A 17521-nucleotide genomic window follows, 5' to 3' on the forward strand; every position below is an offset into this window, starting at 1 on the left:
ATTTGCAAACATGCTATTTTGCCTGTCTTGGCTGTACTGCCGGTCTTGCCGGTTATGAGAGACATCAGGGCGAGACCATGTCCGTGGACCTTGAAGTGGTAGGGCTGATGAATTGGCTTGCATGTAACCTCGCATTGATGTAATTGATGGAAGATTTTCTAGGTAAGTCTTCAGAGTGACGACTGTGGATCTCACTGCGTCTCCTCATGAGGAGAAAAGCGTCATACTCTCCCCTCACGAGAGGTATCAGAGTGGCAGACTGGCAGAATGTCAAAGCAAAATCAGCTTATTCGGGTAATGCGGAAGCGGCGATAACTCGGCCGTCCGTCGGGCGTCGGGCGTCATCGGGCGTTTGTCACCTCCGAATTTTGATACTTGGAGAATTTTTGGCTAAACATATAGATGTTTTTCACCACGACATTGGATTTGCGCCCGGGACTCGGTCGGCATCCCTGGACATGAGGCTTTTCATCCCATCCTGTCTTGTTTCTGCCCCTCACGTCACGGGCTTATCTCGGACTCTCAATTGAAGTCTCCAAGGGGCGACAGTATGGAGCTATACCCTTAGAGATAATCCAATCTAGTTTTGCGAAGTACTGCAGCTTACTTTGACAGATAACTAGAAGTCGACAAAAATAAGGGTCTCCTCAAGACATGACAATCTGGCCTTCCCAGGCTATATGCTCGTGATGACTAGACTATAGCGATACTATTTCTTTTACTAAAACTAGGCCATTTCTACAAGAGGCTGTCTCAAAGGCTGCCAGAAGCGAAGCGATATGGGTTTCCTTAAAGACCAGCATGGGACGCAAGCGAATGGTCCGCACACCACAGCTGCCGATGTTGATGCCTAACTCGCGCATCTTTTTCAGCAAAGTGCTCGAACTTGGAATATCAAACGCAACGTATGTGCCCTTACTTTTGCCACGTAGACTCTGGATCTTATTGGGATAATTGGATGCTAGTGTAGCCAAGCTGTCGTTGAGAAGCGCACCAATTTGAAAATGTTGATGACAGGATCCGGTTAGCCGTCATGTTTTAACAAACACAAAGGAGGTCTTTTACCGTTCTTTCCCCAAGTCTCTTGCTAAGAATATCGTCAATCACGGCATTGCAGTTTCCATCAGGAACATCAACTTTTCTTCGCTAAGACACTCCTTAGCGAATTTTCGGGCTATATATAACACAAGGTCTGTTAGTCAGGATAGGAGATATAAATTGCTGTCAGTTATCTAAAGAGGCCCTTATTTCAGGTAAAAATAATACTTTAAAAAACAGAGATTCGATCTTTCTATGTACGGCCAGTCTAGGAGAAGTCTATCAATAGCCAAAAATTCAAAGACAAAAAACAAAATAACCAATAATCGTTGACGCGCATCTTCGCATCAACGACCCAATACCAGAAGATAAAGTAAGAAAGTCGTTATAAGACCAGCTGCTTAGTCTGTATCCTTTTCCACTTTTAGTGTGCCTTGCCCTTCCACGGAAATAGTAGCTCCTACCAAAGAGCGTGAGTTACTAAATCCACCCCAATATCGTCTTTTGGATCACGTAGACAGGGGAACCCATTATGCGTTGTCCTTTTTGTGCTTCAGTCGCTCCAGGCGTTCTAGCCTCCAACCCGCTCCCCACCGCATCTCAATCATCAACAGCGAGGTCATGCTGAGCGTAATACCAGCGAGCAGTACGAACGTCCACGTTGGAGTCAGAGCGTCGATGATGGGCTGAACAGCCGCAACACCTGCAGCACCAACTTCGCATCGCATCAGGTTGTTGACAGCGGTCGCACTAGCGCTGGCCCCTGGATAGAGGTCGATGATTAGAGCGCTGTTAATGGTGAATATGGCAGTGGCACAGTAGGCGATGATGTACTGTAAGATGATAGGAATGCCAACATGCGTTCGCAGCGAGACTCCGTAGAGGGCAACACACACTATGAACAGTGCGGTGATCCACCAGGTGTTGCGCATGCGGGCATATTCGATAGGGAAGCCGGGGTGTGTCTTAGACGTAATGCGAGTATTGATGGGGAGGTTGTGTTTGCGGCAGTATTCGCGCTCTGTCCGCTTGTGATTGTAATCCATCAGGTAGCCAATGGTGTAGGAGCCGGAAATACATCCAAAGCCTGGGAATGGTTAGAACAAAATGTATGATGTGCAAGGGATGTTGCTCACCATTGCCCAGGAAAGTGAGTCCAACCTCCAAGGTAGTCAGTCCATACGTTGACTGGAAGAGATCCGATGTCGAGGAGGTAACCATGGACCACACAGTGTACACAGTGCTACCAAAGAACAGGGTAATAAAAACGTCCTTCTCGCCCAAGAAGGTTAAAGGAGTTAGAACAGTTCTCCAAGTCACCTTAGCCTTCTTTCCAGGTGGGACTGCATTTTTCTGAGCTTCCTTTTGCCCGGTGATATAGTAGATGAACGGCTTATGGATACCATGAAGAGGGACAGTGCCGTTACCAGCGATGGTTCGAATGGTTTCAGGAAGAAACGAAAGGATTGAGAGGAGACTTAATCCAGATAGAATCACCAGAAACCAGAAGATTGACCGGAAGCCCAGATACTGCGACAAGATGCCACCGAAAACAGGGCCGATGCCCTGTCCCAACATGCGAACTTTCGACCTGTCAGACTAGATAACAGGCTGGGTTGGCGTGCAACTTACCTCCACCGAAAATTCCCACAAGGCTACCTCTCTCCGCCGATGTAGTAATGTCACCAATGACACCAGCCCCTAGCGATTCCGTTAATGGTTGAAGTAGAGGAATAAGTGAGCCATACCAATCGAGATAGTTGCTGAGCTGCCGACAGCCTGCAAGGCGCGAAAGGCCATGAGCTCGCCATAGTTCTGAGATACAGCAAGCGCGATGTTTGCTATAATATAAACAATGAACGTTCCAATAAAGACCACGCGGCGGCCAGTAACATCAGAAATAGCACCCCAAAAGCTCGGGGCCAGACCTTGAGCGATCATATATACCGTAACGGTTAGGGTCGTCAAGGACATGGAGATGCCGATTTCCTATACTATAGTTAACATCGAGTACGTATCTCGTCACATCGAACCACTAACCTTCGATATTGTACGCAGTGCAGGAAAATATATATTGGAAGATAACGGAGAGAAGATAGCGGCAAGGGAGATAACGCAGACCATCCCCAGCTTGCGCGATCGACTAAAGACATGGTATTGCGGTGGCGATGGTGCTTGGCTTTCGAGTTTGACAGAGGCCAAATTTCCCGCTGTGAGTGGCTTATCATCTTGCGGGGAGAGAATGGGGCTCGAGTTAACGGAGTTCTCTGAGATCTGAGGCTCCTTGAGCTGTTCAGTCGAGTTGAAGGATGACATGGTAGGGTATTTTGATATTGAGAGAAGTAAAGTCTTGCATATAACAAAAAAGGACAAAGACAACGAGGTGAAAAACTTTGGTTTGTCTGCTCCAACCTGGTCTAGACGTGAGATTCAGGCCTGACCCCTTTTGTATTTTCACGTTCGGCGCAGTGACTTCTGATACACAGGTCGAGCGCACGTCACAAATGGCCAGGCAGACGGGACCCACTGTAGATTTTACCACGGTGAACCACTGAGACCGACTTGACGATTGAGAGTAGCAAGCACCTAACGGATATAGTAAAGTCGTTGTTGCTGAACACGACGAATATGGATCCAGGTACACACAACGTGTCCGGCCCTACTTTCCCGGGACAGCTAAGCTGTCCTTGATAACCTTTCGAACAGGCTTTGTCTGCAGTATGTGTCTCGGCCCCTAATGGCTAGGGTGTTTCGGAACGCAATTTCCTTCCTTTAAGAACTCAGTTGACTTTATCTCTCAGCCTCCGTACCTGACATTTACTACAGGGCAAAGGAAGGCGTTCGTTATCGGATTCCTCCACCTAGCTTATGTACTTTGTACTGAACTATCTACTGGATACAAAAGCCCTGCAAAAAGATGAGAAAGTATACAGTTAGGTTCTAACCTAGGGCTTACAGGATTGCATAGGAGCACCCTTCACTGAATCTAGACATATAGAGAGTCTTAGTTCCTTTTCATTCGGTATCTTAGCTCAAATTATCCCGATTTCCTGCAATCTAACTATGTGCGTGCGAAGTAGTAAAGCCAATCATAATTCCAATGCTAAGGCTTCGAAACGAGCCCACTTCTTTAGAGAAGAGAGTTGTCAGGGCCTCATCGCTCCACGTGCCGCATGATTGCAGCGACGATCTTGGCCCACCACGCACTTGCGTAGATTTGATCATCCTCCTGTCATGCAGATGACGTTTCACAGTACCTATTTTTAATGGCTACGCCCAAGGTATTACGTATGTATTTTCTGCAGCTTTGAAACTGATTCTCAATCCATAGGTGGATCTTAGCCCTTGCTTCTCAAGAAACATCGATGCCTAACAAGGAAGAAAAAGGGGCTGGTTGATACAAGCTGGGACAAGATCGACAGTAGAAAATCCACTATGCTGCAGGGCCCCGAGCCACACTAGTGTTACATACAGTAATTCTGGTTTGTTGATCAGGGCTCGTCCGGCCGATCAAACCCACTGACCCACCACCATACACGACCCTGTGGTGGAGGGACGCCTCACCCACAGTGCTGGGATCTGCACCATGTTCTGGACTGTGTACATCGTCATGTAGTTTAGGGTTTCCGATTAGTGTCTCCACTTCCCAACCAAGAAACGTGTACGAAGCCGCGGAGAAGGCCAAGACTTGTTCACCAGCTGCTAGAGGTCATCCACCACATCTTTCAGCGGGTTCAGTTTGCAATGCCCCAAATGTCATCGGAATGTTTTCGGGTATAACCTACAGACATAAGGCTGATGCAAAACCCACTCTTGGCAGTTGATCAAGTCATAAATCCTTCGGTTTCTGTTGTTGCCAAGATCATTGCACACACACACAAAGTTTCGCAGAACGTTTCCCATGTCCCGTGCCTGAATGCCGTAATCGCTCTGCCAACCGTATTCCGAGTGGTGTAATCGACGGCGGCATTTGTGACACGTTGAGTGATGGCCAGTGCAGATTGGCTTGGGGGCACAGTCAAACCTGATCAGGGTCCCGATATCTCCGCCCGTGATCGTCAATGGGTCTCGACTTTGGGCTTGTACAGTACTAGATCTGTAACTTCATTTGCTGTCGCCAGCGGGTGGAGCAGAGCGGGGACCGGAAGTACGGATGGACCATGAATGGGTTCTAGGTGTGGAAAAACGCTTATCTAGGTCCTCCTGAATAGTAGTTGTGCGGCCCATACCGATGCCAAAATGAGTATATCCTGAAAGAAGAAAGTGTAAATGCAACAACGTGCGCCGGCCTGCCCACGTTGCTTGAACGACTCAGGAAGCTTAGCAAATCTTGGCACCAGGTCTGAATTTCGGAACATTTTACGAAACCGAGGTTGTTATACTTTTCAGAAACAAGGAACTCCATGGTAGCCACAGGAACGGTAGTTTCTGATATCACCCTCAACTGTCAATATGTCCTTTCACATGATAAGCGTTTCCGCATTTCTCATGATGGCCTTGGTGCCTGCCTTATGGGAATATTGGGGAGCGGCTAGGCCCCCCTTATAAGCATGGCATCCCGACTGTGAAACACAGCCACCTTCCCAGAATAGGGCTTGATTATGGATCTATTGCAGGGAGTGCACCTACAATTCTCGATGAATCTGGAACAATCCAAGATCAACTGCCACTTTGGTCGGTACCCTGAAGGTCAAAAACTTGATCTCATGAATCACCATCGACTTACGCGTACTCCCTAGAGACTCCTTAGCAGAGACCTTATCACCAGACGATCTGTATCCCTGCCTACAAATATAACGAGTTGGTGTTTCAGAAAAGTCTAATGTGGAAAGGCAACCACTGCAGGCACCTGTTGGCTATGACAGATAGCTCATATTTCCTGAGTTTGAGTTAAAGACCCCACTTGGACACCGGTTTGCTGTGTTGATGAACCCTATCGGCAGAACTGTGATGATGCATGGGTGGCTGATAACAGCACAGGATTCCACCTATCTACGCCGCTTCCTGTGCGGTAGTTCTGGCCGAGGTTGACTAGTAACAGTCCACACAACAATTTGGCCGCCCCTGGAAAATGGAATCCAGAGAATCTACGTTTGGACACGCGTCCGACGAGACGTGCAAAAATCTATTGCAAGGGTCTTGCTTGTCGTATGTACATATGCACATAAATTCTCTGCTTCACTTGCCGCGAGGCTAGTCGCCGTCGCCTGGTGCATCTGCGCAGCCCGTTATTCGGACTATGTTGACGCTGGCTGTGACATTATGGGTGGTAGCATCCTTGGTAATATTCTCCTTGGTTTAGCTTTCACTGATATCATATCCCAATCCATGTTGGCAAAGCCATTCGGAGGATAGACTACATCTGCCCTTCCGTGTTTTAATTTTAGCCATTTTCGATGAAGGGTTGAACCTGTCAGTAGACTTGAACATGATCACCGCTACCTTTTCAGAGATGGCTTCTGTAGCATTATCATGTTGCGGAGTTATTTCATTCTCTGCCCTAATAGTTCATATCAAAAAGCGCCCAGGACGCTACTTAACGCAATATTTCATTTATCAGCCTGTGTCACGGTAATTGAGATATCTCCTAAAACCCCATTGCGATGAACAGGTGAACCTTTCACAAAGTATCTTTCGACCTCGACGTTTGCTATCTCGAACCGATTTCCATGCCGTGTCCATGGTCCGTTCCAGCACAGCGAGGCTATACGGGTGTCGTCATTTTCGTAAATATCGAGCTGACCCTTAACTCCCAATTTATATGTCGCGCTTCCGCAGAAGGAGATTACACTTCGCTCGCCTGGTGAAATCACCATTTTATTCACGTCTTCAGCCGATATGAGGACGGGAATATTCCTTTTCTCGTAAAGTTGACCACTTGTCGAGAGCGAACTGTTTCAGTTTGGTCTCTTAATTAAATAAAAGATTGAAATACCTCAATACCACAGTGTTTCTAAACGTCACATTGCCATGTAAAAGGTTATTGTAGACGTTGATAGAAAGACATTGTGTGACAGGCTTCATGTTTGAAGCATATTAATTTGCATATCAAAAAAAAAAAAAAAAAAAGGTTTCGGTGAAATTTCAGTCAATTGGGTACACATATAACGTAGCAAACTCCCCCAGATAAAATAGCTAAGCAATTTATATCCCGAGTCAAGTTTAAGAAAGATATTAATACCTCAGGCATTTTATTCGTCATTAATTACGCGTATAACCGAAACCAGGGTTCGATTGTTAAACGCAAACCTGGGGGCGGGTACTCCGCTGTCAAATGACAGGTACGTACATTAAAACTCTCCAATTAACAACCCCCATCCTACGACGCGTCTAGTGCGCCACATGGGATTTTGCCTGCAGTCCCTTTTCAAATATCAGTAGTTTTTACAATTGAATACAGCTTTTCGCACCAATTTAAATTCACCAAGTTATTTCTCTCAATTAAAATACTCTATAATAAGAATATCTAAGTCCTACCCTTAATAATCGAATTTTAAATACTCGAATTCTGAATATTCAAGTTCACGATGCTTAAATTCGCGATAGCGTGATAGTTGAATTCTCGATACTTAACTCTTGATGTTTAATTCTTAATATTTAGGTTATTGACCCAAAAATACTCGCACTTTAAATGATCGAACGTGATTTCACTACTCCTAAGCTAGTCTGGGCCGTTAGGTTTTTAGGCAGATGCGTTTTTGACTTTAAGGCTGTGCACACGAGCAATTGAGGGATCGGCAACCCATATATAATAATCAAGCTTCGTAGCGACTCTTGGCAGTCTCTTGGATCATTGAATCACCATGACTACGCAATATCATAGCTCGGAGCTCAGTCCGCTTGAGATCAAACGCGAGGAGAATCCGTCTGCTTCACCCTTGCTAGATCTCGAATCGGCCACTTGGGTGAAGCGCAATCCAATCTCTTGCACTAAATGCGGCCGATCAACGCGGGGATGCTCCCATGTGCAGCGCAACACGCGACCTTGGTCGAAACGAGCACTCTTCTTTCGAACAGTGCAGCGTCCATTTTGGGGTCTAGTGGTCATTCTGTAGGTGGTCTTTGGCTCTCATCAAGCGGTCCCCATTGTTATTGTGGCGAACGCAGTAAGGCTTACTTTTTAATCAACTTAGCGGGCTTGTCTATCTCTTCCCGGATGATCTTAAATCTGGGTTCGGTGCCATGATTTTACCTGATGGTCCACTATCTTTTCTCTCCCACCGGCCGACCCATGATGTGATCCCTATCGCCTGCCACTCACGTCAAGAGTATTGGGGCCGCGTCCCATTGCATGTCACCCTTGCCGCCGGCTGCACCGGCATTGAATCTAATGTCTGGCTATCGGAAAACGAGCTTCTGGTGGGATATACGCCCGAAACTTTAGTGCGAGGTCAGAACTTGCGCACTCTGTATCTTGACCCACTGTTGAGAATGCTGCGAGAAAATAACACGCGATCGCTCAATCTACCTTCGGATGGAAATATTGACGAAGATGATGCCGTGGGAGTGTTTCCCAATGACCCTTCACAGACTCTAGTACTACTTATCAACTTCAATTCCGACGGCGAGCGTCTTTGGTCTCGTCTAATCGAACATCTAGAGCCGCTCCGTGAAGGGGGATACCTAACCTTTTTCAACGGATCATCTGTCATCCAACGCCCCATTACTGTCGTCGCCTCGGGGAAAGCACCCTTCCATCGCGTATTGAAACAAACATTTCGTCGCGATATCTTTTTCGACGCTCCTATCGATAGTCTCCCCTCTCGTTCAGTGAATAACTCGACAGACGAGCTTTCATACAGCCCGTACAACAGTTACTACGCCTCTGCCGATTTTCACAAAACAATTGGGACCGTGAAACCTATCGGATTCTCTCAGGGCCAGCTTTGTAAGCTTCGACACCAAATCAGAGCTGCACACGAGCACGGCCTCAAAGTACGATATTGGAACACACCAAGTTGGCCACGTGGGCTTGCAAACCATGTGAGGCACGTACTTGTGCGTGAAGGTGTGGATGTCATTAATGGGGTGGAGTTGAAAACCTCTGGCTAGGGCATTTGAGTTACTGGAGTTTGTTTTTAGATAATTTTTGGGTTGTTCTTATGCCCCCGGAATAAATACAAGCATCAAAGCTTTGCTTAACATATCTTGTCGGAACGGGTCAGTGGGGATGCAAGCAGCCCGCTATAGATATATGAAAGTCGTCCTGGAAGCGATTGAGTCTGAATAACCAATATTTTAGTCCGACACTAAAAGGAGTACCATAAGGATTTATTGGTTTTGGGGCTGGGTACCAGTCAGTTAGAAAGTCCCCCTCTCTAACAAATCATTGAAATCTGGGTTGCACAGTCAAATTTACAGAGGTAGAGACTGGAACAGTAGCTTGCTCGTGCCTCGATTTCTGAGCCTTGCTTGCAACAATTTTTCCCGCGCTGCTGAGGCATCCACCCATTGCATATTCTCTCCATGTTTCAACATAGTCGAATTCCGTTTGCAAAAAGTAAGCTTTTTCAAAGCCATGTGGGTGCTATTCGACTTCAACAGGGAAAAATGTACCTTTACACCTATTCGACTGCCCGAGAATGGGATAAGCAATCCTTTTGAAGTATACAAACATCCCGCGACCTGCGCCATTCACCTTATGCACAGCTGTTTTCTCGTTTATTTATCATAATCGACCAATCACGATGCAGGATTCCCGCTCGCCGAGCCTTCCTCCAGCCCCTCCGATGTGAACCCCGGTCGTGCTTTCATCGCATATCCCCCACCCAAAACGTCCAAATAAGGGTATTACCGATATTCAGAGGAAAGCACTACGCCTCTTTTTGTCTAATACTCGTCCGCAGCCTACCCAAAAGCTTGCGCTGCGTGGTTTAAAGACAAATTCAACCGAACTATCGATCGGACGACGGTTTCGCGTATACTTTCGTCTCAATATGATCATCTAGATCGCAATGAAGCTGGGACTAAAGTCAGGAAGTCCACTGCACACTAGCCACTATTAGACGAGGTTCTTTTTGAGTGGCAGCGACGACATACATCAAGAGGATTTCCTATAACCGGCCCTCTAATCCGTCTGAAAGCTACCGAATATTGGAGGAAAATACCAAGGTATAAAGATCAGACTATGCCTTCGTTTAGTGATGGTTGGCTTGCCCGCTTTAAGCAACGCCAATCACTCATCTTTCAGACATCTTTCAGGCACCCTCGGCCCCTCTCGGCAACGTTTTCTTCGTTCTCCGTCGAAGTATTCTTAGTCCCATCCCTACTCTGACAACCAAAGTCCCCACAGCCCAGGGGGTACTTAATAAGTTAACTTGCCTCCCTCCATTGGTCCAGCCCGGCTTGATTCCCCATTTTTCCAAATCCTTGACAAACATAAACATGTCTTTACCAACTCTCCCAACCGAATTACTCTCATGCATCGCCACCCACCTCCTCCCATCGGTACAAGACGTGGATTCTCTAGCCAAAGCATCTAAAATCCTGTACGCAATCACTAACCCCATTCTCTACCATCACCAAATCTTTCATCAAGATAGCTCGGCCTTAATATGGGCCGCCAAACACGGCAAACCAGACCCCTGCAACCGGCTGCTGCAAGAAGGCGCCAACCCCAACACCCAAGATCCGCAGCACAGAACGCCCCTTTCATGGGCAGCCGGAAACGGCCTGCCTTCTGCTTCCACGGCGTGGAATTCGCCCAGGCCAACAACGGATGCCGTGCATTTAAAGGCGGACGATTACCTCGCTATCGTGAAACTCTTACTATCGACGAAAGACATCCAGCCTGATTGCCGGACCCAACGCGGGGAAACACCCCTTACGGTTGCTGCAGCAGCGGGAGCAGAAGATGTAGTAGAGGAGTTGCTTCGCACGGGGAAGGTAGACGCAAACTCAAAGGATCGGTTCGGGCAAACGCCGCTCCTAGCAGCAGCCCGAAACGGGCATCTAGGGATCGTCAAGCGCCTCCTGGCAATTAAAGGCGTGGACGCGGACGCTAGATCCCAGAGCGGAGATAGCCCTCTCCTGGCCGCCGCGGGGAACGGACACGCGGGGATCGTGAAAGTGCTTCTTGCTATCCCTACCGTGGACCCAGACCAACAGCCTCGTTTTGGAGACCGGGCTCTATTAACTGCCGTTGCTGCTGGGCACACGGATGTTGTGGAGGCGCTTCTTGCTATCGAGAAGATTGATCCGAGCTTGCCGAATAAACAGGGAGTTACGGCACTCGTGAGGGCTGCGCAACGAGGACGGACGCATATTATGCGGTTGCTGCTTGCGAAGGGGGTCGAACCGGACGGGAAGGACAGGGAGGGTAGTACGCCGCTTATGATCGCTGCTGAGAGGGGACATGTCGAGGCAGTTGAGCTTTTGCTTTCTACCGGTCGGGTGCAGGCTGATTTCGACTTGACAAAGAGGAATAGGTCGTCTGTTTTCGCGCCGTCGGAGTTGAATGAGGATGTTGTTCGGGTGTTGGATGATTATAAGAGCCGGCGTCGAGGTGGCTCCTCGTTGGATTCTTAAGGTTTGATGGGTGTTACTTTGTATTATACACTGGACCAATGGTTATTTGATATCGGCATTTTAGTTCTTTGGTTCAAAAATCTTTGTTGCGTTTTTTGAAGATGTTGCTTGTGCTTCATTGGTGGCGTAATAATCATATATATTCCGACCTGACCTCACGCTCATATGGCCTGTCCATACATTGGAGGACTTCACCTCTGATGCAACCCTTGCTCTAAGAATTCATGGGATCTTTGTACCTCCGGTCAATTGTATGATGAGGTAGTCCCATTATCAGTACATTTTGTTACTTATACGTTTAAGCTGTAATAAACATACGCTTATTTTCCGTCAACAAGATTGAAACTTCTCACGCAAACGCCAATAAGATCCTTTTTAAACTGCGGAAAATCATAGTCTGCTACAGCAAAGCGATATCAACGACTCTTCTAAGACACGTAGCTGAGGTGGCGGTCTCACAGAAGCTGTAATTCGGCCATTTGGGAATCTCTATCTCTTAAAGGAGAGGACAAGGATATAAGAATCCTGAGCGCCGCGTGATATATCCTCGCTTTTGCAATTTTTTCAGTATTCAGTTTGGTAGGGTAAGGGCCGTGCCATTTTCCCATACAACAAGATATCAATGGCACCGTATTGCTCGGATATTTACAAGTCAAGCGTAGAGACTTACATCGCGATTGGTCAAAAATGACCGGGCCATGTAAAGAATTTCGACTGGAATGTCGACCAGCGAAGGCCCGGAAGCCATACCAGGTGAGAGATGATGAGCTTCTAAAATCCAAGTTATAACAAGGGGTTCTTTTTTGGGTAGATGGGAGATGGTAGATGGCCCCCAGGCTCTTGGGGCCGCCCCTAATTAGAAAACGGGTAACTTTGACTATTCTGGTTCTGAGTCGCTTACGTCATTCATGCCTCAGGCAGGCCATGGACCACATTTTCCCGCGACGTTTATCTTTGACGAACAATTTGCCCTATGTTGCGATGACCGAGCCAAGTACCAAGATACACAAGGGAAGGCAAAGACGACCCCGTGTACCGGAGTCGTTGCGAAAGCGGGCGGCACAAGCGTGAGTAACGCCGTATACTAAGACATTTAGATTCTAATACTGTTAGATGCTTGCCTTGTCGCCAACACAAGGAAAAGTGTACCTTTACACCTATTCGATTGCCCGAGAATGAGTATCAGCTAACCAATCCAACGTGAAAGGTGGAGGCGGCAACCCTTGCACCCGTTGCCAACAGCACCAAAGAGCATGTCGTTTTGAGAGTGCTGGTCGACTACCAACAGAAGCTAGGAATAGCCAAACTAGGTGAGCCTTAACTAAAGTCTTTTTGGAATGACAAGCTCATTTCTGTAGCAGTGACACAGGGCCTTTGGAGCAGGACGCAAACACACTTCAAATGAGGCGAATCATTACTCACTTTTTGGGTGATATTTCTTTCGATACCAGCACGCTCCGACAACTTGCAGACAATTTGGCCCAGGATCAGGATCTGACCCAAGAACGGTCGGATACTGATTCGATTGTCTCACACGATGACACCTCGACCAATGACTACTCTATAGACCCTCTTTCCACCAGTACAATGCGTATGTTTCGCCATCTCTCTGTTGATTCTCACCAAGTTGACATATTTCAAGATTATTCTGGGGAGTTGTCGCATTGGAACTTTTCCAGAATGCTCGAACGGCGACTACGAAGTCTCGGGGACGGGACAGGGCAAAAGGTTTGCCGAGCAGCCTCTCGTGTCGGTTGTAGTCTTTTGTACGCTGCTAACAGAAATCCAGAGTGTTGACCATACCGAAGGCTTTTTTCGAGCGACTGATCTGCAATCCTCTGGCTCTTGCGTCGCGCTTGCGAAATCATATTTCCCTCCAAAGAATATCGCCGAATTCTTGACCAGTGCGTTTTTGAAATTCAGCCAAACCAATTATTTTTACTTCCATGAGGCAAAGTTTCGCGAGAAACTTGATTATTACTATGCAGCTGAGCATGTGCTGTCCATCAATGACTCTGGTTGGATATGTACTCTTCTCATGACTTTCGCAATTGGCACACAGTTTGCTCATATGCAGACTAAATCGACACCTGCTGGCGTCTCTACAGCCGAAAATACCCCCGATGATCAGATTGGATTGGAGCTCTATCGGTTTTCATGTCGACTCATTCCGGATCTCATCACAGTTGCAAGTGTGGAGACTGTCCAGGCATTCTTACTCCTGGGTGTGTACACTTTGCCAATCGACACATCTGGATTGGCGTACATATACTACGGCCTGGCAATCAAAATGGCTGTTCAGAATGGCATGCACCGCAAGCTGCTAGCAGGTAACGTGAGCGCAGAGATCATTGAAGTGCGAAATCGGCTCTGGTGGTCTGCATATTCGCTAGAAAGGTACATGACTATATCTACCCCAAGGCACCTAATACCAAATGCTAAAAGCTCTACTTCTGATATAGTCGCATCGGTATTCTACATGGACGCCCTGTATCAGTTTCCCCCACCGAAATCGATGCTCCCATGCCTGTGGATCTGCCAGCTCTACGTCCGGTTGACCAATTGAGCAATCTACCCAACTTCACCGCCGCAATCCATTTGACGAATCATCTGGCAAAGGCATCGGAAGTGATGAGATCTTTGAGGCGTTGTCAGAGAGACAGGAAAAAGAAACATCTTCGGCAACTTGCCGCCACCCGTGATCGACTAAGCTCGTGGTGGAACAGTCTGCCCACTGAGACTTATTGTCGCGACCTCACTCCTAGCGGGCCCTTCTTCCGTTGCAATGTGCATCTTGAAATCATGTACACAACAACACTGATATACATGGGCCGCCCTTTCATCATATCTCAGGCATCGGCTGGGTCGCTTAACCCACCGTCTGCTTCACCCGTTCATGAAGTCCCAGATATTGTGAACACTCTTCGTCGTGACTCACTTAATGCAGCACTCAGAGTCATCGAGCTGTGTCAGCTTCTACAAGACTCTGTCGGCCTCGCGCGTGTCTCATACACCGAATTCAACGGGTGTCGCGTTGCTTTATTGGCACTTATTGCCCACAGCATCAACGAACCAACAAGCACAATATCCGGTGCATTGTCTCAAGGTATGAGGCTTATCCGCCAGGTCTGCGCCGGACTGGAATCTGCGCGATCTGAAGTGGCTGTCATCGAAGCACTGGAACGGGCAAGACAACGACTGCACAGTCAAACAGTGACCGAACGGAGAGGCACCACAGATGATTCAGCCGGCTATGATCAGTTTAAAGAATGGGCGAAGCTTTGGCGAGGCGATCCATTGGAGGGTAGTGACGTTCTCGTCTCGACCAATTTGGACCTGCCGTTCCATGAGCATTCTCCGAACTCTGTTCCTTCTTTTGATGGATTTTTCTCGTCTTTTCCCAATGAACTGGGCGAGTTTGCCGCCATCCCGGGGCTCAGTTATGATTTATCACTTAACCAGGACTGGTTGGGTGCCCCTGAACCTGAAGGTTCTGAATGGATCATGGATCAAACACTCTGATGGGAGTTTTACTACTCAAAGGGTATATATTCTTAGGAATTAGATGGCCTGCCATCATGATTGAGACTCAATAAAGGGTACATATCACAGTCACATGAGTTCATCGCTTGCCCAGGGCGCCTCTTGCGATCGCATCAATGCGGCGAGAATACAAGTCCATGAAATGCATGACTGGATCTCCAAATACAACACCTCGTAACTCCGTATCTGTAACCCCACAAGCATCCACTTTCTCGCGCGGCGGCAGAGTGGGAGGACCACCAGGGACAGGCGGTGCTACAATAACGGGCCGGCCACTCCATTGTTCTCGCGGTCGAAGAACAATGAGGCGACCTGCCAGCGCGAGAGTGGACGCAGGAGTCCTCCATAAGATAGGTGCATGTTGTTTCTTGCGATCATATAGAGTGAGCATTGAGCCCGGCGCGGGCGAGACGTAAAGATCCAACAACGAGAGAAAATACCCCTTATCGGCTCGGGCTACTGGATCGCCTTCATTGATGAAAGCGAAGAATAGAGATTTTGACCTCAAGGCAGCGGGAGAGGGCTGAAGTGGTCGCAGTGAGATAGGCGGAGCACCAAATGTCACACAGTGGATATGTCTAAAGCAACCACGAAGGTGTGTGAGCTCAGACTGCACCGCCGGCGACTCAGAAAGCATATGCAGATATAGAAGACTGGCGACAGCACCGCCAGCAGAGTGCCCCGTAAGAACGAGCGAATAGGACATACGAGACGGGTCCTCTTCGAGCAAATTGCGCAGCCGTTCTGCAACAGTGGCAGCCATCTTACGGGACACTGAAAGGAATCCAGAATGGCAGCAGTTGGAAGGATCATCCAGAAACCCCGAGGGAGACGTCGGTGCCGTGTGGACATTGACTGCCCAGTCGATGAAACTTTGCGTGCCTCGTATGGCGAAGACAATTGTGTTCATATCATCGATTGGCAGCGACTTTACGACCATGGCTTTTGTACCTTGAAGCCAGTCGGAGTTGACATATGAATGTCGTTCACGACCTGAAGGCTTGTCGTAGGCACGTCGGGAGTACTTGGCTGCCAGTTGGAGGAGAGGATATGTCGCGGGATAACTGGATTGAATGTTAGTAACTGTCTTTTAAACTATGGGGGCGTTCTTACAATTTCAATGTTTGTATATGCGGTGGTAGCCGTGAGTTTGCGTACAAGTACACTTTGGAGAAATAATCCACAGACCCTGTGTGTTTCTTTCCTGTTCGCTGTGAACGGCGATCTCTTCTGTCGGACTGAGAAGGGACAGCACATGCGGCGACTACAATATCCAGTCAGCAACAAGCCCCAAGAGAGTAGATAGGTAAGTAACTGTGGCTTACTGAGTTCACTCTCTCTTCCACAGAATGATCCCAAATCAATAGAAGTGATAACCTGATCCAACAACCGCGATGTGGCTTCATTCACATTCGCACCACCACCCAAGCTTTGGTGAACAAGTTGCTCGAGTTCCTGGATAGTTGCATTGGTTTTCTCAACAGTATGCGATACAAGATGAGACATAGACTGGTTAAGGCTCGTATATGACTTCCATTTTGAAGGCCTTTGTGTTGGTAGTGGCTGCTGAGGATTCCATACTGGCTGTGGACTGGCAACTAACATCCCCGGAAAAGACTGTGATGGAGGGATGGCTGGTTGAGGGGGCAGCCGGACCATAGACATTGTGCCTATTTGATGATAAGGAGCGACAGGCGGTGAAGCATGACAAGTGTTGACTGAATACGTCGACGTTGTTGCATAGCGATAGCCATATTGAGTCGGCGGCGCAGGTGTGCTCTCAGCTCGCTGACGCGGACGTGGTGGTTTTGGGGGCGGTTCTGGAGAGGTAGAGCGTCTCCTTGAGCGAGTTGAATGTCCAAATGCCATTTTGAAGTTCCAAATCCAATGTTAGACTTGATATAATTCCATAGTTGCCAGTAAGTGACCCAATCCCTGAAAGACAAGGATGGCCACGGATATATGCAGGTTGTTGACGAAACGAACCATGCGCCACGCGAGTATCACCTCGGCCCACTCACTATAGGCTGAGGCCTCAGCACAGCCCCAACTCGGGCGTCAGATCAACAAATGAGATTCGCCGTGAATAAAGCTTTGCAGTTTCAGCTGAATATTCTTTTCTTTGACGTCACAATGTTCGGAAATTGAAGTTGTTTGGCTCTCAAACAAGACCACCAGGACGATCACAAGTCGGGATTCACATGTATCGGATTGATTGCACTTCTAACCCGATGTATGAAATATGGATCCTTGGGAACAAGATGAGGCATGAGATCCTTCAATCTCATTTGGCAGAATACAAGCCGAAATGCTTATTCTGGAGATCATGTATAACATGCAGCAGCGGTGGAACTATTCCCTGTCCCTTACTGTAGGGTTCTTGAGTGTCTATAGTAATATTTCAACTACCGGG

At 47.8% G+C, this 17521-nt stretch overlaps 5 protein-coding genes across 5 annotated transcripts; 3 read left to right on the top strand and 2 right to left on the bottom strand.

The window, feature by feature from the left end:
* Positions 1–1568: 1568 nt before the first annotated feature.
* PENARI_c018G10629 (uncharacterized protein) lies at positions 1569–3354 on the bottom strand (the record flags this gene model as incomplete). Its single annotated transcript, XM_022634657.1, has 5 exons — positions 1569–2125; positions 2175–2621; positions 2671–2739; positions 2787–3027; positions 3079–3354. 5 exons carry the CDS (start codon positions 3352–3354, stop codon positions 1569–1571), a joined length of 1590 nt encoding a protein of 529 aa, XP_022485671.1.
* Positions 3355–7841: 4487 nt separating this feature from the next.
* Positions 7842–9090, top strand: PENARI_c018G04689 (uncharacterized protein; the record flags this gene model as incomplete). The annotated part of the gene is made up of 2 exons (XM_022634551.1): positions 7842–8089; positions 8172–9090. The coding sequence occupies 2 exons, from the start codon at positions 7842–7844 to the stop codon at positions 9088–9090; spliced, it is 1167 nt and encodes a 388-aa protein (XP_022485582.1).
* Positions 9091–10422: 1332 nt separating this feature from the next.
* PENARI_c018G09625 (ankyrin repeat domain-containing protein) lies at positions 10423–11565 on the top strand (the record flags this gene model as incomplete). The annotated part of the gene is made up of 1 exon (XM_022634636.1): positions 10423–11565. The coding sequence occupies one exon, from the start codon at positions 10423–10425 to the stop codon at positions 11563–11565; it is 1143 nt and encodes a 380-aa protein (XP_022485661.1).
* A 908-nt stretch (positions 11566–12473) lies between these two features.
* On the top strand, positions 12474–15087 carry PENARI_c018G01536 (fungal specific transcription factor domain-containing protein; the record flags this gene model as incomplete). Its single annotated transcript, XM_022634486.1, has 5 exons — positions 12474–12632; positions 12773–12875; positions 12935–13156; positions 13245–13962; positions 14028–15087. The coding sequence occupies 5 exons, from the start codon at positions 12474–12476 to the stop codon at positions 15085–15087; spliced, it is 2262 nt and encodes a 753-aa protein (XP_022485559.1).
* A 100-nt stretch (positions 15088–15187) lies between these two features.
* Positions 15188–16977, bottom strand: PENARI_c018G06926 (lipase family protein; the record flags this gene model as incomplete). The annotated part of the gene is made up of 3 exons (XM_022634591.1): positions 15188–16172; positions 16222–16372; positions 16434–16977. The coding sequence occupies 3 exons, from the start codon at positions 16975–16977 to the stop codon at positions 15188–15190; spliced, it is 1680 nt and encodes a 559-aa protein (XP_022485561.1).
* Positions 16978–17521: the final 544 nt, after the last annotated feature.

Source organism: Penicillium arizonense (assembly GCF_001773325.1).
Source record: "Penicillium arizonense strain CBS 141311 chromosome Unknown PENARI_contig018, whole genome shotgun sequence".
NCBI lineage: Eukaryota > Fungi > Ascomycota > Eurotiomycetes > Eurotiales > Aspergillaceae > Penicillium > Penicillium arizonense.